We start from the raw sequence: 24,645 nt of genomic DNA, 5'->3' as shown, positions 1-24,645 counted from the left end.
TCATTTCATTTTTACACTGAATTCAGTAAGTACTTGTTCACTTTCACAAAATTATACAGAACACACATTTTTTACCTAATTTTTTTTTTGCAGTCCTAGAATTTTGATTCTACTGACGATGACGCCCATGGATCAACTCGCTTTCATATTAAAAATAACAGAGTAAAATAGATTATTCTTAACATACTATATGCATTATGTTATGTACTTATGTTCTGCATTAGTCATACGAGTATATAAAGGAGAACAGTGCGGATATATTTTTAGTATGATTGTTTAATATTTGGTTTTTGCATACTTACCTAGGTTGATCAATAAGATGATTGAACATTTGATAGTGAATGACGTTAATTATATATGGAGCAAAGATAAGCTACTACACATTTCTTGTCCGTTGGATTTTTTTGGTAATAAATAAACTTTAATTGTGAATACTAATATAGTAATTAATAATTATACTCATATTATATGAGTCATATATACAAACTTAGGAAAATAGAAAATTATTTCAAAATAGAAATCCACTTGTTTTGAAGTATAATATTAATCAATATCTAATAATTGTTCTACACTTCTACAGTAATAGTATTATTATAGCGTAGTAGTTAAGAATTCTGATGAATTTATGTTATTTGCCAGTTTATTTTGGACATGTTTTTTACAAACATAGAAAATTCAAAAAATAACAAAAATGTTTTGGTTCGATAGTAAAATGTATTAAAATTCAAAAAAACCCTTTTATATAACATTATGCAATTTACTTACTTAACAATAACAAACATACAATTTAGTGGGAATGTTGAAAATTGTTAAATAACTAAAATTCACCTACACCCTACTACTATATTCCTTAAAAACCGATTAAAAACTAATAAAAACTAATAAAATAAAATATATAAAAAAAATAGCGCAGTCCATTTTTGTTAGCAGTTAATTTCTGGAAGCTACAGCTGCAACTAGGGCAGCTCCACGCCCACTCCCATCCTCAGATAACATCAACTCAAACTGAAAAATGTAAAAAAAAGATTTAAATTTGTTTGTATTTATAACCTAAAGCCAACTCACAAGTATCATAATATGTACTAATCATGGTTGTATGGAAAAGTGAAATTTATAACCAATTTATGTGACTTACAACATTTAATTAGAAATAGGTAACAACTAACAGCCTTAATATATTAGGCACTAATAATTGCTCCACATAAAGTGATTTCTCACTGAATGTTTATATTAGCATTTTCCATACACAATAACATTTTCAAAATATTCCGACTCCATTTGAGCTGTTTATGGTTATTTTCAATTAACAATATTTTTCGTTTTTTTTTCTATAAAATAATGTCAATAAAATTGTATTTGATGGGTCAAAAAGCGTGAAAATTCAATACAAACATCCTAATATATTGTTACAACAGCAGTTGAAAAATATTAAAAATAGGTACATAGTCACAATTATTTTTTATAACTAAGTTAAGTTCGATTTTTGATAAAATTTATCAAATTTTAAATTTTAAAATTATTTTGTAATTAACACTTTATAAAATTCTCTTTTTTTATAGCTAAGGATTGAAAATTAAAAACAAGGTTTCCCCTAAGTAGGTTATTCTGTAACCAAAATATCTAAAAAATATAATAACCCACTTATCCGACTTTTTGGTTTTAGATATTTTAATTTGAAAAGTTTATATTGAGATTCCATTCCATTAAAACAACAGTATGGAAACCTAAAAATATATGATCATAAAAATGTTAATATAATTATTAAAAATTCTTTCAATTTTGATATCTAGCATGACAAATTATATAGGTATCATCTACTTGTTTTGCATAGTAGATACGCATCTTCTTCACCTCCGGCCTATATCGTAGTTCTCCACTTCTCATTGGTTGATTTTGTTCTATGTTATATATGTATGTATGTGATTGACAGCCAATAAGAAGTGGAGAACTACGATATAGGCAAAGTAAAGAGCTAAGGATGCGTATCAAAATGCTGTCATGATATCTAGTATGAAAATAAGTAAGGCTAGGAACTATTATAGGAATTTTCATTTTTTCTAATATTCATTCAAAACATAGCTTAGTGAATTGTGGTATATAAATCTGTTTCATAATACCTGCTGGAGTCTACAGTAATTCATTTTAAGTGCATATTTTACTTATATTTTTAAATTAGGATTTAATATTTCTTTAAATGGTAAAAAAAAATCAATGTAAGTACCTATATCTAAAAGAATATTCAAAGAAATAAGTGTGGATTTGTTTTACTCGTCTGCGGTATATTTATAGTTGAAATTATTATGAACCATCACTATGTTTTTATCAATTTTAATCACACAATTTTGTACATTAATACAACTATTAATTTGGTTAATAATTATTATTAATTAAGTTAGTTATAGAAAAATAAATAGAACATTAATAAATGGAATTTTCCTTTTCCTTTTTTACACAAACTTTAAAAGATCGATTTACATTGTTTTAATAAATTAATATCATTTTTATGCAATTTGATTGTATGTATATTTTTTACAACATAAATATTAATAATAAATAATATTACCAATACAAATATTTTTCTGATATATAGCATAGTCAAAATATTTTGGTTTTTTGGGCATATTTTAAGAGCATAATATTTAAGTGACTGGGCATGTTTTATATGAATATTTAGTGATTTTTTAGAGTATAAATAGATGTATATTTTAAGGTTTTTAAGGGCTTGAAGTCCCTAGTCCTAAAAGTAAGAAATAGCGCAGAGCCAAAAATAACTCTCACAAAAATTATGGATTTTCACTTCAACTATTAACATGGGTTGGCAATCTCTGTTAATATGTATAGAGAACGCACCTAACCTATCTGTGTTGATTATGAACTGTAGGCTCGCAGTAATATAATTATGAAATCTAATTAATATTTGATACCTATCTCTTCAACTCCCAATATTTAATTAATGAAAAAAATAAAAATAATAAATAAACAAATATATTATAATTAATACAGTAGCCGTTCAGTTGAATCTTTTATACATTTTTAACTAAATAATCATTTTTTTAATTTTAAATTTAATAAATGTTGACAATATAATCTATAAGCATTGAACATTTTATATTTTCTTATACTACAATAAATTTAAAAATGTTGATACTTTGATAAATGTCGTCAAAATTTGAACTTTAAATACTTATAAAATAAATTGTGCCTATGTATTTTTAATATTTTTCAACTGCTGTTGTATCATTATGCCGAGAATCTTGTATTAAACTCTCACGTTTTTTTCCAAAATTTTATTGGCATTTATAGAATAAAAACTAAAAAATTCAAAATGTCTGTAAACAGCTCAAAACGAGTTCAAATTTATAAAAATTGTATGGTGTATAAAATTTACTAATATAAACATCCAGTGAAAATAACATGTATTTTTTTATAGTTATTTGTTTTTGAATTACAACAAAATAACAAAATTGCTACATGAAAAATTGAGTGAATATCCAATGTTGTAAAAATTTAATTTATCTTTCCGGTAGACTATTTTTTTTTTGTTGATAAAAGTAGACACACTTTTGAGGAATCTTGTAACCAATTTTCAAATCTTAATTATAAAATTAAAACGTTTTATGAATTTCTAACTCAAAATAAATTGAAAATATTTGTGATATTTACGTCTTTTGTCAAAATTCTAACTTTAATCGCATATAAAAGAAAATAGTGACTACCTATGTATTTTTAATATTTTTCTACTGCCACTGTAATAATAAATTAGGAGCCTTGTATTAATTATATAGTTATGTTCAAGCTTTTTAACCGAAGGAATAACATTTTATTGACATTTATAGAAAAAATATAAAAACCCGCCAAGTGCGAGTCGGACTCGCGCACGAAGGATTCCGTTCCATCATCAGCTACAGTTGCAACACTGCTTATATTATAGGTATATGCTAGGATTTTTAGTATTTTTTTGTTATAGCAGCAACAAAAATACATAATCTGTGAAAATTTTAACTTTCTAACTTTCATGATTCATGAGATACAGCCTGGTGACAGACGGACGGACGTGACGGAGCCTTAATAATTTTGTATATATAGGCAAAAATACCAAGCCCCCTCCCCCACGTGTATAGTGTCATCAAATATCCGTCTATGGTTGTGCCTATGGTTAATATTATACAACTATGCGAGGCAACACCAATGCAATTCTGGCCTCAGTCACTTACATTGATGTAGGATCTTGTTAGTTCACGTGTTTTTTCGACTACAAGCTTATGGAAACACGGATGTAACCGATAAACCGAACCATCGACCCCGATAGTGACGGATGTTTCGTCCATTTTGTTGAGAAGCACGGCTAGACCGACGGACACCAGATGCGCTGACCGAGTGGACACGCACTCGCAAATATACCGCACGTTTACACAGTCGACCAACGATGGGTCATTGATGCCCATCTTATTCAAAACTAACAACATGTTTGTATAGTCTCCTCTAGGATCGCTAAAACGCAAAAACCACGATTAGAAATATATTAATAATATTACGTAAAACGTATAGAACCATGAGTCATAACGATGAACTCGTGGGAGTATACGAATAGTGCCTGAAGTACTAAATACTTTTGGCGACTTAAATAAGCAAATAATTTAGAGGGAGCAGGGACCGATCATTCATAGCCTCCTCCCTGCCGCCATCGTTACTACTACATACCATTCTAGCTACGTATATCACACAGTGACATATATGTTGAAAGGGCAGTGAGGGCGAATGGTTTTTATATAGTTCAAACCTAATAGGTACATACTATGATGTTACGACAAAACGATTTATTTTTTTTTATATTGTATATGTTATGAATTTTCATATTATAATATGAAAACATATTAGGTACCTATATTAGAGCTGACTGGGGTATCTAATAAATTTGTTTGTACGTCCTGGCGATGGGCGTTTAGTTCGTAGTAATCAAAGCAGTAACCTTATCACATAAACAGTCGCATCATACTCGCATAACGATTTGCATTATCACCAAGTCCGGATAAGGGGGAAGGCAGTGGGGCCATGTCCCTGGGGCCCCCGTATATAAAGGGTCCATAGTATTCTCGGTTTAAAATTACATCTCGAAGACACTCGAAGTCTTAAAATATATTTTTATAATATATTAGGTACATGCTTAATAGTAGGGTACCTACTTTTCAATATCGGATATGAATGTAGTATCAAACGCTCCCTTAGTATTCATTTCTTCGGACAGTCTTCCCTCGAAGAGTTTGCCTTGATTGACCAAGTCTATGATAACCAATCTCACGATCTCACCCATGTACATACCGCTGATCATTTTTTCAAATCTGAAACACCGCGGAAAAAAGCGTAGGTATATATCAGACACCGTCATGGAAATCGATAAAAATGACTAAAATGTTATTGTTCTATTCTTGTCCAGCGACACGCTTACCGTTGTTTTCCTGGGTTCAATGAAGCCTCGTCGATCTCCCGATCGTATATCGTGCGAATGGCATCTAATTTTCCATCGTCCCCAAACGCACCCCACTCGGAGTTCACAATCACATGTGGTTTCGTGTGGTCGCCGGTGAAAAGTTCGGCGTTCTCCACCTTTTCAACGTAACACGCGTTGCAGCCCGTTCCTGCACAAACAGACGTGTTATAAACAATCGTAGTAGTCCCTGAACTATTTGGCTGAATCATAGGCGTATCTAGGGGAGGGTAGAGGGCTCAGCCCCCCCAGTATAAATAGTACCCCCCCCCCCCCAGAATCATTGATGTGTATTTCGTTCAGGCAAATCTAAAACCATGGCAATATGATACTTACTAATATTATCACTTTTATAATTATTTATCACAATATTGTGTTTCACAAAAGAACATAATAAATAATGTTATTTTAGATTCTGAGCAGAGGGAGTTGGTAATTTTAAGAGATAAAAATTGAAAATGTCCAGTTCTTTTATTAATAATTAACGGGAAATAAATATAAAAAAATAAGGAAAAATTGGAATTTTTAAGCAGTAGGTACCTGTAGTTTTTGACAAAATTAAAATTGTTTTTTTTAGTAACGTAACTCAAAAACAAGCAACCGTAAATACCTACTTTATAAATACCAATCACTAAATTTGTTTATGCTTTTTGAGCTATCATAGACATAATATAATAACCTTGTTTTATGTATTTTTTTCTACTTTGTGTATCGTTATTTTCAGTTGATCAAAAAGTTGGAAAATTGAATACAAAGTTGCTCATAAGCGTTGTTCATAATATAAAATTTTAAAAATATCGAAAATACATAGTCACAATATGTTTTTATAGGCGTTTAAAAATATAATTTCGACAACATTCATAAAATTCACGACAATTTGCATATTACTTTGAGTTATAAATTCATAAAATGCTTTCTTTTTACAATCATCTAAGATTTGATTTCTCTCTAAGTTTTTCTAATTATAAGAAAAATGCCTAGTAGAGCCCCTCCCCCCCCACGAAACACCCCATTACAATGTATACAGTGGGGCTTCAGCCTTCCCAATATGTTTGATCACCACGCCTATGGGCAGAATATTAATAACTGCCGTACGAATTGATTTCTAAAAGCACAGCACTACCTACAAAAGTTCCACGCGTACACCCGTTGCACGAAAACAATACATAATGATTTCATCATCCGCGAGTTAGTAAAAGCTAAATCTCGATAATAATTAATAATATTATGGCGGTCTGATCTCATAGTTTATGTATAAAATATATATAGATAATTGCTAATATTATAATATATTGGTAGGTAAAATATAATAATATGTTCTAATGTGATATGTGCTATACTGCTATATAGAAGCGTTGGCGTTACAATACTAACAACAATCTGGAAAAGTAAAAAAAAGTGGATTTTTAAAAGTTGTGGGACATTTGCGGTCGGCATCTTTTTCATGCCATTTGCGGTCAATTTATTTCGGTCTACCTGAGTAACAAATTTAAGTTGTTATATAATTATATTAAATAGGATTCTGATTCGTCAAATTTACCGAATTTAATATTATCTATATTTTAGATTCTGAGCGGAGCGAAGACGCTATTGTTTTTAAAATGGTATTTTTTTTTTTTTTATATCTTGTATACAAAATTTCTTCCAGAAAGAGTGTTTCGATTTCAACATATAGTACCTTATCTTTTAGAAAATTGGATCAAAATGGTACTTTAGAGAGGTCATTTTTCGATTTTCTCAATATTTATTTAATGCCACGGGAAAAACCACCGGAAAATTACGAAAAAAACGCTAAAAATGGGATTTTAATTTCTGACACTTTGTTTATCACCATAGAAACGAATAAAACATTATTATATTTTAATATTAATTCAACTTACATGATAAAATAAATAATATAAAAATATAAAATATCCTGACTGACAAACCGTCTCCGCTCAGAATCGTTTTTCTTATACAATGATATTATATCATTGAATTCAAGTCTAATACAACCATTATACAATGACCCACTTGTAATCTACTGTACAGCAGAGCGACGTCCACTTACCTGCTTTTTAAAGTTATATTAAGGAGGTACATAATATTATTGTAACATACCATAGCAATACTAAATTTTTCAATAAAAAAATTTTTTTGCCAAAATTAATAAGTAATATTTTTGGTTGGTAGCTTGAAAAGTTATTAAAATGTAACAGTATTTCATAAAAAAAAAATATTTGCTCTAGTGTACATGTATATTTTTAGTATACTGTATAGGTAGGGGAAAGGTGTCCAAAGCGGCCACCTTAAGATTTAACACAGTGTCACACTTTAGGATTTTTTTTTTTTTATGAAACCTTCAAGGTTGTCTAGTTAAACTTGTCAGGAATCATAATTTCGAATCAGAGACTATTTTAAACAAATAAATAAAAAGTTATTTTCATTTTTTTAAAAAGTACAAAATTGTTCACTTTGCCCACTTGGGTGTTCAAAGTGGTCAGTCTATGTCCATTTAAAATTTCTATTATTATTCATTATTTCATAATATTATCATAAATATATATATATAATATAACTTATATTATATTTTTACAACTTTTCTTTGATAAATAAGTAACTTAGTTCAAGCTTTGGGTCTCGCTAACATGGTTAAGCAGTAATTTAGTTTATAGAAGACTTTTTATTTCTTATGATATAATAACTACACCAAAAATTAATTTATATGCATATACAATTATAATTATTAATAAATATAGCCAAAATGAAAAATATTTGAAGTATTGGTAAACTTGTGACCATAGTGACCACTTCGCCCTTTTAATATTGTTTAATTGACTATTTAAAAAAAATTATTCCTATCAACTAATTAAACTTAAGCTAATTCTATAATATATATAAAACTTATGTAGATTTCGAAAAAAAAAATTAAGTATATTAATTACTATACTCCGGCCCACGAGAGAAGTAACCAGTTTCGCGCATGCTGACTGGCGGAATTCCCCCACTTAGTGCCTTTCGCTGTATGTCAAATACGTGGAGATGCGCGGATTCGGACGCGATTTGGTCGGGACACGAGTTACTTCTCTCGTGGGCCGGAGTATATATTTATTCAGAGCACTTATCTATACTATTATATAAAGACGAGTCATTAGTTACCGTTGTCGAAAGTAAGCTCTGGAACTACTGAACTGTTTTCGAAAATTCTTTCACTAATAGAAAGCCACATTCTTTTTGAGTGTTATAGGCTAATTTAAAAAGGGAATTGATCACCCCCGGTAGGTGCTCAAACAGGAATTTGGAGATTTGCGATAGAAATTTTTGTTTATTTATTTATTTACGAATTTATTTAGTCATGGTTACTGCGTTTATTTTGTTTAAACTTTATACATTGTTTTCATAATAATTTATTTTCCGAAATACTTTCGGTTTTATTACGTTACGTTTTGTTCTGAATAAATAATCTCAGTATGCCTAAAAGAAAATTCCAACTATCTAGACATACATCCAAAACAAAATCAGTTAGTACGCCGAATGGGAGAGAGGTCCTATTAGCATGTGTTGTGCTGGAGGTAAAGTGATTCTCCCTGATATTGAAGAGCCACCACAACCTTTAAATATTCTCTTGACATGTAATTATACGTATTATATGCATTTTTTAAACAATATACGTAAATATAATACACTATTTCAAATGACATCGTTCGGTGCCAAAGAAATTCGCGAAGGAAGCTTTACGCCTACTTTTAAGATACAGGGTCAGATTTATCATTTAATCGGTAGTCTTCTTCCTACAACAGGTCAAAGTTCGAAATTTTTACAGATATATTTCATTTCTGATGCATATCAACTTTCTTTGCGATCAAACATGGGCCCCTCTTTAAAAACCGATTTGATCAATGAGTTACAAACCGTATTAAATAGCCATAACGAATACATACGCAGTTTCAAATACAATTTAGAAACCAAATCTTTCAAGGTCAACTTAAAATTAATAACTCACGCCGATCGCACACCACAAAATTAGCATCAAGGAAGATACAACTCTCCTACAACAAACGAATTTTCCGTCCTATTAGTAGATGAAGATAAAGGACCCAGAGATATAATACTTCATTGTAAAGATGGTCAGTTACAAAGAGTGTCCGAATTGCATCGTGCTTACGATCCCCTGCAGTATCCTTTGATGTTAGCGAAAGGAGAAGATGGCTATTATCTGACTATACAGCAACAAGGTTCATCAAAAAACAAAACAGTTTCCTGTATGCAGTTTTATGCATACAGACTAATGGTCAAAGATAGAAGTTTCAATACTTTACATAATTACCGAGATTTGTTCAGTCAATACTGCGTTGACATGATATCGGAAAGATTGAATTTTATATTCCAAAACCAACAAAAGTTAAGAGCTGACGATTATATACATTTAAGAGATGCTTTAAATAGGGATGGTAATGTAAATGCTGCAAATATTGGTCAACAAGTTATCTTGCCCTCATCTTTCACGGGCTCGCCACGATACATGTATGAAAAAACGCATGACGCTATGACATACGTGTGAAATTACGGAAGGCCTGACTTATTTGTTACTTTGACTTGCAACCCCGAGTGGGAAGAAATAAAGCAAGAACTCTTTTCTGGAAAACGATCTTTCGACCGACATGAGATTATAACAAGGGTCTTTCATTTAAAAATGAAGAAAAACTTATTAAACTATTTACAAAAGAAGAAATTTACGGAAAAGTCAAATGTCATATGCCCAGTGTCTAGTGGCAAAAACGGGGTTTACCACACTTTCACATGTTGTTTTGGCTAGAAAATAAAATACAACCTGACAAAATTGACAAGATTATAGTTGCTGAGATATCGGATAAACATCTTGATCCGGCGTTGTTTGACATTGTGATCAAGAACATGGTACACGGGCCATGTGTAGAACATAATCCAACACCACCGTGTATGAAAAATGGCATATGTTCAAAAAAATTTTCACGCCGTTTTGTCACTGATACCCAAACCGGAGAAGATGGACATCCTGTTTATCGACGCCGAAACGTTGATAACGGTGGTCAGGTAACTACAAGAGTATACGTGGAAGGACTGTTACTATAGACAACAAATGGATCGTCCCGTACTCTCCAATTCTCTGTAGAACTTTTAACGCCCACATAAACGTGGAATACTGTCATTCTGTTCAAGCTATAAAATACATTTGTAAGTATATAAACAAAGGTTCTGATCAGGCAACGTTTGGTGTGAGAAATGCTCATGATTATTTAAACGTACGGTACATAAGTACATCGGAAGCGGTATGGAGATTGTTGGAATTTCCTATACATGACAGACACCTTTCTATAGTAAAGTTAGCTGTACATTTAGAAAACGGCCAAAGAGTATACTTTTCACGAGACAATGCTCAAAGTATAGTGGAAAATCCACCAAAAACCACTCTGACCGCATTCTTTGATTTGTGCAATTCCGACGACTTTGCAAAAACATTACTTTATCACGAAATTCCAAAATATTATACTTGGGCTAATACGAAATGTTCTCGAAGAATACTCGGAGAAGATGTCGTTGGGCATCCCGGAATAAAAAAAAATCATACTTTGGGAAGAGTATACACTGTCCATCCTTCTCAGTCAGAGTGTTTCAATCTTAGAGTTTTGCTTCACCACGTACGTGGTCCAACCTCATTCCAGAACTTAAAAACTGTGAACGGAGTAATACCAAGCTGTTTGCCGTGAGAGTGGTTTGTTAGAAAACGATAACCGATGGGAAAACACTTTAAGAGAAGCCTCGATTTCTCAATGTCCTTTGAAGATGAGGGAGTTGTTTGTGGTGATATTATTATTTTGTTACCCATCTGAACCACTCATATTGTGGGAAAAATTCAAAGATGATTTATGTGTTGACATAAGATATAGAATACAACTTCGAAATCAGAACTTCACTCTACCCTATAATGATGACATCTACAATGAAGGTCTATTACAAATTGAAAATAAACTATTACAACTAAATGAGTAAACCTTAAATGATTTTGGTTTGCCTTCTCCAACTCGGACACATAACAATGCATCAGATCTAATACTGACACGTTTGTACGACAATAATCCGTTGTCAGTTTTTATCAATGGAAATTTACCGAAATTAGTTAGAGACCAAAGACAAGCTTATGATTCAATTATTGACAGTGTCCAAAATAACAAGGGTAAAATATTTTTTGTGGACGCCCCAGGAGACACTGGGAAAATGTTCCTAGCAAATTTGATATTGGCAAAAGTAAGAAAATCAGGGGAAAATGGGCTAGCCGATGCCTCTTCATGGATTGCCGCAACGCTATTAAATGATGGGAAAACGCGGCACATTCTACCTTTAAGCTACCACTGACAGTATCATTGAACAGCAGTCAGTATGCTCCATACGTAAAAATGGACCTCTCGGGAAACTTTTACAAGAGACATCTTTAATTATATGGGACGAATGTACCATGAGTCATAGAGCTCATGTTGAAGCAGTACACCAAACGCTTACAGACCTCAGAAATTCAGATCGTGTTATGGGTGGTGTTACTTTTGTTTTTGCGGCCGATTTTCGGCAAACACTGCCTGTAACAACAAAAGGAACTCGCACCGATGTCATCAGGGCATGCTTAAAATCATCTTACTTATGGAGTTCCATTGAAACTCTCAATTTACGAACAAACATGAGAGCCCATTTGAGCGACAACAACGATAACGACTTTCCTCATCAGCTACTGAATCTTAGAAAAAGAAAAATTAGCTGTCCTGAGAGAGCAATGTTTTTCCCATGGGCAGTTATATGTTGGCTTATACCGGGTTGGAACTCCAGAAAAACAATTTATTTTGGTACCAAATGATAACATCACATCTAATATAGTATACAGAGAAGTTTTGAACAATTAAAATAAATATAATATCAATAAAGCCGATCAAATTTTTTAAGTGTTGAACATATATATCACATAACTGTTACTTAGTAAGTATTTACCAAATGCACAGGCAACGCCGAGCGGGACAACAAGCAGAACCATATGAAATGTTTATGTAAGAATGTTATACTTATAAATATTATAAATATGATCTAAAATAATCATGAACCAAAATAGATGTTTATTGTGTATGTAAAAAAATTATACCTATTCATGGTATTGATTAATACCATTTATATAATTAATATTATAAACATGGCTATATTACCGTAAAATGATGTACATTTACACTAATAAACAATGTAGTAATGAAATTTATTTGGTTTAAATTTGAAATTATTTTTAATAAACAAGTCAAAAATAAACAACTATTTTACAATGCAACGAAGTGCACAGGGTCAGCTAGTCTTACATCAACAGCATCCAAAAATGAATTTTTTTTGTTTTAAACGGAAACGGTAAATGCTTTCATCAATAGTCCTTTATCAGTTGATAAATATAATAACAATGAACCAATCCACGTAATGAAACCAACTGTTTATTTATTTACGACAGAATAATAAGACATGACCACTTTACCCTATATGGCCATTTTGTAAACCTTTCCCCTTCTGTATTATAATAATTTTATGAAAATGTGTATTACCGTCGCATTTGAAAATATCTGTTAAAAAAGCACAATATCTCAATTTTATTTCAAAATCAATGGGGCCCAAAAAATATTTTGATGTTAAATTATTGTAGACGAAGTAGCAACCAAACAAATCTAGTGAAAATCCGATGAAAAATAATAATTATTTTTGAGGCAATGAGGAATTTAAAACAGACCCGTAAGGAACGATTAGCCACTGCACGTCTGCACAAACCTATCTTCTAATGCGTACCTAGGTATGTAAAAGTGGCCAACTTTACACAAAGATTTACTTCTTTTTTTATCCTATATGTGCATTTTTGTGCTGAATACGATAGCCGTGGAACAAGTAATTCAATACAACATTAAAACACATTTTAAATTAAAGCGTGTTTAACAAATATTGCTCTTAATGTTATTTTAAGTATTGAAAGAAAAAGAAATTTAAATTCTGCATGATATATATCGTTTCGTACACAAAAAAATAGATAGAATAATAAAATGTTAATCAAATAATATAAAAATACGAAAATCATTGTGTGGACTGGTCAGCATTTACACATTACACGTGTATAATGTATATTATTATGTTATGACCTATGCAGGCAATTACGGTGAGCCCGACCAATGACGTCAAGCGTCTTTTTCAATTCTTCGTAATTAATTGAATAATCTGATAAAATCCATAACATCTGCATTGAATGTTTCCTAGATATTATAATAGTAGGTATATACTTTCAAACTTCAACAAAGTGTTTGCGCTCTTTTAAATAATCAGTTACCTAATAATCTATTATTGATAAGTTGTATTCCGAAATGATGAAGAATAGTTCAAAATTTATTCTACACACAATAAAATAAAATAATACAGTGGAACACTACAAAACCTTATAATCAGAAAGGTATATGATTCCAAACTTGTTTCTTGACCTATAACAGGAACCAATAAAGTTATCATTGAATGCCGAGGTAAGAGGTCAATAACCGATTATTTTTCACTGTGAAGGCCACCGATATTTGATGTTAAATGTACCAACCAAACAAGTTCGTCTTGTTTGATTAATTTATATAAGAAACCTACGCTTTTTTTATAATATAGAAACAGCGTAAAATATATATATTTTTTTAATTAATAAAATAAGAAAAATAAACGCATTTTTCTTGTCTATAAAAAACAGAAATATCCAATACTTACTTTTAAAATTAATTTAGTTATATAAATATATATTATGATTGACACATTATTAATAATATAAGCTTTAACTTTTAACACTCATAATTCAATAGGTGCCTACATTATACAAAATGCAACATAGTAATAAGTAAAGGAGAACAAATAATAATTCTAATATTATGAAAAAAAAATGAAAATATCATGTTGGAAAAATACCTGTTAAATAAGTAAAATATTGTTATGTTACATACCGACAATAAGTCCAATTTTGGTGTTTGGGTTCTTCCAGGCGCATGACATGAGTGTACCAGTTGTGTCGTTCAATATTCCGACCACGTCAATCTTTATGTCCTAAAAAAATGAACACCGAAACAAACCTCTTACTAAGTAATATTATTTTATAGACAAACATAAAATTGAATGTCTAGTATCTACAGGTTACCTGTATTAAAAGGTAACCTATTAAAAGTTATTAGGTTCTAGAAATTTAGTTTATGGATAACATAATACAGAAAATAATTTAAATTATTATCATAAGAACATATATTATAGAATATATATCGATACAACCCAAACGGCTGCCATCTATTTACCTCTTTTAAAAAACTAATAGTTGTTCAATGTGATTAAATAGGGGCCAAGGGGAATTATAGAATCTAAATAGTAAATATTGTGCTAAAATTGATTATCCTACGTACGTATATAAACATAAAATATAACAAAACTCACAATGAATATTGAATTTATTATTTATTATTATAAAAATAGTATTCATGTAGGATCTATCTAATATCTATATAATAAAAATCAAAAGCTCACTGTTGATAACTACATCAATCAAGAACGAATTGTCCGTTTTAGATTAATATATATTTTTTTTTAATTAGAGCAATATTAGAATGAGGTTTTTATGAAAAGAAAAATTTGAAAATTCCAGAAAAACTGGAAGTCGTTTAAAAAGCCATAAATACAAATAAATGCCTATAAATTATTGGTTTCCATAGGTTGCATAATAGTATAAATTAGTTATATTAACAAATTAGTAAATATAAGTATTTTTTTTTCTATATAAATGGTTGCCTCAGGTTACATAATGTGATATAATTGATCGGATTTAATAACTTTATATGTTTGATTTACCATTCTACATGAAAAAAACACAGCACCGGTACGCTCTAAAAAGTAGTATGATCGTAAAATCATGTTTCAGTAGGTATACATAACTTTAATATCGTATCTTTATCAGATCCTGCCGGTTACTTTTGTATTTTTGTTTTAATTTGATTGCTACTATTATTTTTTATTTATTTGTATCTTGTTTTAAAGATATATAAATTTAACTACCTAGCTGACGAATGACAATTTATTTCAAATTATATGAACATTGTAAATATTTTGGACGCTCAGGAATAAGGTTTTTACAAAATTAACCTTTTCAAAAGAGTAAACGGTGATCGGGCCACTAAAATTTTACATTTAATAAATGTAGACGCGGTAATTGGGCCACTATTTTAAACTATTTTTTGTTATTGAATCCGGTTAGCAGAAAAACTTTAAGCAAAAGTGTATATTAAAATTATGAGCGTGTGTTCATTAAAGGCCTAGAAACGAATTTTAATTAGAAAAATTATATTCTTAATGAAATTAATAAATATGAAGAAGAGAAAATCCAGAATTGAAATGTGAAGTTTGTTGAATTATTATTGTATTTTTAAGTAATTGAAAATAAAATTAATGATTATTTGACTAATTTTATGTACTATTTTATCTATCTAGTTTTATATTATATATTTATTTAAAACAAAAATATTAAAATGATATAGATACTGTAATTAATAAATGTTATATTATATAATATCGTAATATTATATCGATCTTCAGGTACTCATGAAATTTAATTTAATTTAATTTGTAACTCAATACCCGGATAACAAAATGTAAATATGGTTTACCTACAAAATAGGTGAATGTGGCCCAATAACCGGGGCTAGATAAATAAGTTTATTTTGGGTACATTTTGAAAGTTGAGTCCCGGTAAGAAAAGTAGTAGGTAAGTTGGACCCCGGCTATAAACCCACATACCTACCTGATCGATCCGATGATTTAAGTTCTTACCAAGATTATATAAACGCATATATTTTAATTTATACCAATTATATAATTTATACCATATATTTATTTAGAATATAATATTATTTATATCTAATATAAAATAATATAAAATAGATATATACGTACCTAGTAAATAGATAATTATAAAATTTGACTTCCAATAAAGATGATTAGATATTAAAAAAAAATGGAATGAACATACTAATTTTTTATTTTCGTAACTCAATTTACATAGTAGGTACCTATTTTTCCGGGACTCAACTTATCTATTTTCTTTTTTTCTTGGACCAAATTTACCGAGAAAACGTCATCAGGGACCCAATTTACCAATCGCTCAATTATTGACCATCAACATTTTAATTTTTAGGATCCCTGAAAATTTAATTTTTAAGTGCACTAGTATTGCATATTTTTATTTTATTTTGTTAAATTGCATTTAAAATAATTATTTAGAAAACACTTGCTGAACACTTGCTGTATAATACAGATTAGATTCAGACTCTTCATAAACATTCTGAGATCTTAAATCTGTTGATACATTTTAACATGTATTATGACAATACATATCATAGAAATAAGATAAATGTAATAGGCGTATTAAAAATAAAATTTATTAATTTTGGTAATATTATCATTATTATTTACTTTTCTCGCCCAGATAGCTTTCTTAAGCATAAGGACTACATCTCTGCCAATTACATCTGCACATGCGAAACCTTTTGTCCAGCTAATTAAATATCCGTTGGTGAGTCCTGTTTGTTGAAGTGGAAAACTAAACGTAAAGCCCAACGGTAATACCGTTTCGGTGTCCAATTTGTACTTTTTTATAAATTCTGCCAGACATTTAGCAATATGATTGAATAACTACATAACATAATGACATAAATAAGTAGGTATAGTACCTTTACCTGATTATTAATTAATAATAAAACTATATTTTATTACATCATTGCCTGAGCCAGTTTGGATGTGACTGGGAACTTTGAAGATCTTAGAATCCATGTGGCAGTGGCGATTCTCTCCAAATGTAATCGATAGCACGCGAAAATTGGTGCCACCCAAGTCTAAAGCCAAAAATGTTCCTCTTTCTGAAAGACAAAAAAACTAACTAAATTACATCTGTTAGTTGTTACCATAATCGTATAATCATCAGAACTGTTTTTACCTGTGCCGTTTGGTAAGTCCTGGACGTAAGTCGAAAAACACTTAACAACAGATGATGGGTTGGTTTCTATGCCCAACCCATTTCTGACGTCTTCATCCAAAAAATCCATTAATTTCAACAGTTGTTCGTTTGTTAATTTAAAGTCCATACATTCATCAGTAATCTAAGAAATACAAATACCGAATTAGTCCATATTGACCATATTACTACATTTAAAACGCAGTAAACTAATAAATTAATAATAAGTTAATTAAAACAATTATTCATAACTGTTATTGGCATAAAATATTTTTAAATACATATACACAAGGAAAACTCGGAAAATGTCCTTATAACATAATTGTTGCAGGTACATAGATTAATTAGTGTTATCCTACACAAGTATAATATTAGATATTTCTACAATAATTGTACAATCTGCATGTGGTTCAGAAATAATGAATGATGAAAATGATAAAAATGACTACCTAATTATAAGTGGTAATAATCCCTTCTGGGGGACGAGGTGGCCGAGCGGTCTAACGCATCGGCTGCGGCGCTGCCGGTCGCGGTTTCGATTCTCGGCCACTGGGTGGCATTTTTCTCCGGGCAAGTCACGGTGTCCGGAGAACAAGTGCCGCCATCCCCCACTCCGGGGCATGGCAGAAACCTACGGGTGCCCCATTCGAAATTCTGCCAAAATACACCCACGTGTAACATTCACCTACCGTTTTAAAACTTACAGTCCCTCCCCTCTCCCAATGGCCTAAGTTGCCGCAGGATAAAAATAATAACAAAAAAAAAAAAAAAATCCCTTCTAATGAATTAATTGTTGAAGCTGTATATTTATATATTTTTAATAAAGAAGTGTGAACAAAAAAAAACACAGAAGAAAACCTTTTTAGCATATTATTGTTAAGCTTTTTTTTAGCAAATAGGTACCTAATATAATATCATATAATATTAATTAGGTATTAGCACCAAATCGTATTAACATTTCATTTGGAATTTAGACTGTGAAATATTATTGATATAGGTAGGTAGGTACACAATTATAATTTATAAGCTTGTGTACATATCGCACTATTTACAATCGAACAATAATTTGTATAGGTACGTTTGATATGGAATTATAACAATTATTCAGAGTGAAAGATGAAAACAACCGGAAGTCGTTAATTACGCCAGTAGATAATAACGACTTTATAGGAAAAACGATAACAAAATAAGAACTAAGAAGGTCAAAACATACCTACCATACACTTTCTCAATAATAATAATTAATTACGAGATCGACGAAACGAATATTACTCGAATAATATGTGGAATTCTAAAATGCTCATAAACGATCAACATAGCATATAATAGCATATAATAGTAGATTATTATTATCAAATTTTAAAGTAGGTTGTTTGTTTTTTAATTTCATTACAACAAAATAAGTAATCATTCTGTGTGAAATCGCTATTTTACGATTTTGAATACCTAACTTATTTCATCAAAATTCAAAGGTGGGCATTAACTAGTTAAAAAGTTAAAGTTAAGTTAAAAAGTTAATATTTTTTTAACTTTTTAACTTAACTACAGTAGAACCCGTTTAAGACGCTCACCAAGGGACCAATTAAAAATAGCGTTTTAAGAGGGAAATCGTATTACGCGGGTACAAAAAGGGAATCGAAACAATCAAGGGACTCGTAAAAATGAGCTTATTAGCCGGCAAATCGTCTTAAGCGAGAGCGTCAAACGGGTTCTACTGTAGTTAGTTTATTTTCTAATCAACTTATGAACTTAACTAGTTTAATTTACAGTTGAAATAACTTAGCTTTTCTCAGTTGATTTAAAAGAAATCCGTCAAGTTAAAAACATTTTGACATTTTTCGTTTATACGTAAATATTACTATCACACATGAAGGTCATACACTCATCTTCAAGTATTATGACATTCAATTGCTATACGATATAAAAAAATATATTTATTCAATTATTTATTTGACATGAGTACAGTTTAAATTAATGAATAATAGTAAAGTTAAAGTAAAAGGGTAGGTAGGTATACAGTGTAAATTACGATAAAGTTCAATAAAATTGTTTTTTATAATTTATAAATTAGAAACTAGAAAGTCACACTCACTCTTTATGTAACTTACATACTAATTAAAAAAACAGATTAACTTTTTTTAAACTGAGTTAAGTTAATATTTTTTTCTATATTAACTTTTAACTTATCGAGTTAAATTTATAAACTGTTAACTTTTAACTTATCGATCTTGTGTCCTCTTAACTTATCTTAACTTGAGTTAATTATTTTCATTAACTTGCCCACCTTTGTCAAAATTTAAACTATTCAGGCGATTAAAAATATTTGTGAAATTACGCTAAACTTTTTTTTATGTCCAGTAATAACAGCTTATGAGGAACCTATTTGTAATTTTTCAAATCTTTGGTATGAATATAAAAAGTATATGAATTTTGAACTACATAATAAATTGCGATTTTCTCGACTGACGAAAATTGTCAAAATTCTAAATTCAAGCACTCATAAGACATTTTTGTTTACTTACACTAAGACGTTTTTAATGACAAATTAACAATTGATAACTAGGTACTTATAGGGAAACCTGAATTCAATTTTCAAGTTTTTTTTGACCGAGCAAATAATTTAAGTTATTTTTAAAAAAATCAATAATTTCACATGTATATTAATATAAGTAACTCAATCAGAGACAAAATATTTTTAAAATTATACCATATTATATAGAAAATGGTTATTTAAATATTTGATGGACATTTCAAGTATCTACGGTTAAATTACAACAATATAAGAAAATACATTTTATTAATTAGGTACATGGTTTTGCGTAAAAATTCCATTTTAAAAAGTACTACCTAAATCCACTTTCCTACCAGAAAAGATATTATAGTGGAAAATCAAAATATTTTTTCTGCTATAATAATTAGTGTCTCCAGACAAAAAAAAAACATATCATTGTAAAAATGTAAAATGAATACATTTATCATTCCGTTCAAAATCTAAAATATAATATTAATTAATTTATATAAAGTAAAATAATTTTTTTAATTGTCATCGTTATAGGCTACAGCAATAACAATTTCTGGAGATAACAATTTCCAAACAATAATTATCTTAATATAGGTAATCAGAATATTTTTGTATAATGTGTGTTTATTATAATATGATCAATCAAGTAGTTATCAACGTTTTAATGTTTCAAGCGCGCTGAGTGTGTTGTTCATTTGTTCAAATGTGTTGCACATTTCCAACATTAATCACTAAGACTTTTAATAACGTTCTTAATTCACACAAATATAATACAAAATGTCAACGATAATTTCATTCTTATGGTATGTTTCCCATTAAAGAACAATTATTAACGTCAATATCTCTACGCCGCACGCCGTCAGTAGGTAATTTAACCATTTATCAATAACTATTATGTTCATAGTTAACCTTCACGGGCTTAACGAGTGTATAAAATGTGATTAACCACACTAACCGCTCGCTGTACAAATATATGCTATACATTTATTTGTTATCAATTGAACAAGTTAAAAAATATATTTCATCTCGATTGATACACTGACCATGTAACCAGTGATATATATACATAATTTTGAAGTTTCCTATGGTTGAGAGAGATGGTCAGTATAATAAAACAACCATAAAAAATGCTCTAAAAAGCCAAAAATATCATAAATAATGCCTTTTTACCGCAGAGATGCACATGAAATAGTTGAAAATTACCAAAAAAAAATTTTTTTTCAATTTTCATTGCAAAAAAATCAATTTAATACATATTTTAATGATTCTAATATTTGAAAAGACTGCGAATTCAGTGAGAAATATAATTTTGGAGCTATTATTAGGGAATAGAGATTCATTCTAAACATATACACTAGTATAAACTGAGATAGGTGCTGATTGTTGGTTCAAAATAAAAAAATTATATACGTATTTTGAATTTTTAGGGAAACAATTTAACTTGAGAACGAAGCACCTTAACTTTTAAAAAGCGACTCCAAACACAGTGGTATCACAAGCTATTAAAAATATTGTCAAAGGTGGTCGTTTTCACTGAAGCCAGGTATGGTTTCGTCATAATAAAAAAAATTATAAATAATTAAACGACTCCCGTCTATTGTTTGCTTATTCCCAAATGGCTCCCGTTGAAAAAGATTTTACGAACAGTTAAATTCCCAAAATTAAAATATAAGCACTATACTGAAAAAAAAACAGTTGTGTAGTAAGTGGTTTCAAAGTGTGTCCAAATGTTGTAGGTATTAGTCTGTTTACACAAACGTGTTATTTTTCTAAAGATATGGTGTATACCCAAACCATTTGTATAATATATATAATACATATGTAAAATGTACCCAAACGTGTTTTGGTCAGTGGAATGGAATGCTAACAATGAGGAATAATTCCCTCGCAAACGATTCTACCAGGAACCGGTGTACATTATATTTTATTAAATTCCATTAAACACCACGATGCCAAACCCACCAGTGTCGCGCAAGCGCAGAAGACTGCGACGACATAAACATCTTTCCGTTTAAATCCCCGTGGGCGTGGCACATATTTCATCCCTTGTGGCGGGTGAGGGGGGATAAATTATGTGCACTAAAAACGGACGGCGTGTGCTGCGAAATAAACATCTCCCCTCCACTCAAGTATAGGTATACATTCCTTCTGCGTCTTATTGTACCAAGCACTTATATATATATATATATATATACATATATATATATTATATGGATAATAATACGTATAGGTAAATACGTATAACGCATACGCCATGTATGTCCATGTTCATATTAATTATATAATTAACCTATAAAAAAGTATTGTTTAGGTAAAATGATTTCGCTTGCCATTAATATCCACTGAATCATACGATGAACTAGTTCAATATGTTCAACTATTTTATATATTTTCCTAACGCTTCAACCACAAAGTTCACACGGAATACGTTAACATTATAATTATATTAGGTACCTTTAAAAGGACGCTACACTGCAGGTATTTGTTGATTCAACCAATTTTGAGATTTGGTGGTAAGAAATTTATCTGTGTTTGCATGTAGGTTTTATACGATAATTCAGATTTTAAGTGAGTTGTGAGCATTTTTAATTTACACTACATTATACAATATACAATATACATTACCTATGCATAACTTACTAAGAAAATTAAACTATCGTAAGAATCTACACAGATAATGTTCTTCAAGTTTTATAATAGGTCGATTCACTTTAATTGTAAAATAAGCTAACGGAGCTAAACGTGATCTGCTGCGTTTACAATTTGGTATGTTAGTATATGTTACGCACTTGTAAGACGGAGACAACAAATAATGACCGCGTAGCGTCCTCTTAATAACAGGTACCTTTAAACCGGTTGTCGTATCGTCTTATGTCCAAAAGTTGTATTTTAGTGTAATTATAATATAAGTGTATAATAAATAATCATTAGTACCTATGTTGTAATTAAAAATTTAAAAATTATAGTTTTTAAGGTAAGCTGGTATATTAGAATTTTAAATCATACCTACAATTTTAGCTTGAAATAATTTTACATGGTTTATATCTATGACAATGTGTGTTTTATTTAAATTTTAGTTGTTTCGCAATATTATGATCATGGTCGGTAAATTGGTAGAGACGGGAATCAAACGTTTTTTTTTTTAAATTTTGGTGGAAACTTTATAATATGTGGTTATATTTATAATATCTTATATATAATATATAATATATTAGTCTTGGTAGTATAGGTACAATAAATAATCTGAAAATCGTTCATTTCTAACTTACGGTTACGTTGACGGCGGACGAAGATGAATCGGCGGAGTTCATAATGTAAATTAATTATATTAAATAATAACCAATAAAATGACGTTTAACGTTAATTGATATTATTATTATGAAATGTAAGCAGTGTCGATCAAATACGCAGTGTAGAGGCTACAGACTGATACACAATGTAACAATAATTGTAGGACCAGTAAGAAATATCTTATTCGTACTACAGCGCCATCTCGTGCCCGTAATCTTGAAGGTGGATTCACTAATATATCGATATATATTTATCAATTCTACTATCGATTGTACTATTGCACCTATCCGTTAGTAAAATTGGTCAAGTCAATAGTACAATCGATAGTAGAGTTATTACTTTATCGATATCGATTAGTAACGCCCACCTGTAGCCAATAGTGTGATCAGAATAAGAGGTTTTCTGGTTAAAGCAAAAAATCATGTGTGGTCGTGATCGGTCGTGTGCGGTCGGTAGTATAAACACTATTGAACTCGGCCGCTATATAGCTGCAAAGCAGCACTTGACGGCTGTAAAATTGTAATTTTTCTTACCGAAAACATGCTTTCGTCCTTTAAGTGTTCCTCATCGCTCATTAGTCGTAGAAACATGATTTTTTTTTTTTACCAAAATGTAGAGTTGTTATAGATATATTAAAAATTTTCAAAATTTCAAATGCAAATATAATTAATTTGAAAAAAATCGAAAATCTTTAGAAAAAATCATGTTTCTACGACAACTGAGGAAAACTAATTGATGAACGAAAGCATGTTTTTACGGCCGAATTTTATAATCATACTCTATTTTAATTTCTTAATATATACAGATAAATCCAGTTATTTTTCTGTATTATAAATTTGTACCCAGTATAATATTTCTACGATAGTGAACAAGAAGCATCTACACCACTGTTTTCTTAGATACCAACCGCAGTCTTAACTCAGTTAAACTCCTCCCTCCCGAAATTTATTGTTGGTATGGCATTTTAATACGGCAATTAATTTATAATATTGATTAGAAATATTTTTTTTTATAAATTTTTTAATAATATCTAATAAATTGAAATAGTGAAATATGAATACTCTGAAAACCAGAACACAGAACTGTTGTCTAAAGTCAATCATAATATTATAAGTAATATACTTAGGGCCGGTATTACAATGTCTGGTTATCGCTAACCGGCTAATAACAGATTTTATTAGAGATGGTCATACTATAGCCCTTAATTATAGGTAGTTAGTATTTATAAATTGTATCATAATAATAATTAATATTTAATTATAACCATGATTACCAACAATTGCCATTACTTTATGAAACACGAAAGAGCCTGGT

The 24,645-nt window shown here is 30.0% G+C and overlaps 1 protein-coding gene across 1 annotated transcript; it reads right to left on the bottom strand.

Annotated features, from left to right (window-relative positions):
* Positions 1-694: 694 nt before the first annotated feature.
* LOC100158700 (hexokinase type 2-like) lies at positions 695-23,528 on the bottom strand. Its single transcript, XM_001945570.5, has 9 exons — positions 23,310-23,528; positions 17,502-17,664; positions 17,282-17,424; positions 16,982-17,200; positions 14,476-14,575; positions 5,447-5,636; positions 5,184-5,339; positions 4,215-4,491; positions 695-1,005 (listed from the first exon to the last, which is right to left on the bottom strand). Exons 1-9 carry the CDS (start codon positions 23,349-23,351, stop codon positions 931-933), a joined length of 1,365 nt encoding a protein of 454 aa, XP_001945605.1. The 5' UTR covers positions 23,352-23,528; the 3' UTR covers positions 695-930.
* Positions 23,529-24,645: the final 1,117 nt, after the last annotated feature.

Source organism: Acyrthosiphon pisum, chromosome X, assembly GCF_005508785.2.
Source record: "Acyrthosiphon pisum isolate AL4f chromosome X, pea_aphid_22Mar2018_4r6ur, whole genome shotgun sequence".
Lineage (NCBI taxonomy): Eukaryota > Metazoa > Arthropoda > Insecta > Hemiptera > Aphididae > Acyrthosiphon > Acyrthosiphon pisum.
This window is presented reverse-complemented; position numbering and strand designations above follow the sequence as displayed.

Bases quoted from the DNA above. Each gene is read 5' to 3' on its own strand.
- LOC100158700 (XM_001945570.5), bottom strand. From the start codon at position 23,351: ATGAACTCCGCCGATTCATCTTCGTCCGCCGTCAACGTAACC. The intron at 4,492-5,183 runs GTAGGTACCCTA...TTTGCGTTTTAG, and splicing joins TTCATATCCGATATTGAAAA to CGATCCTAGAGGAGACTATA. The intron at 1,006-4,214 runs GTAAGTGACTGA...TACATTTTTCAG, and splicing joins TAACAAGATCCTACATCAAT to TTTGAGTTGATGTTATCTGA.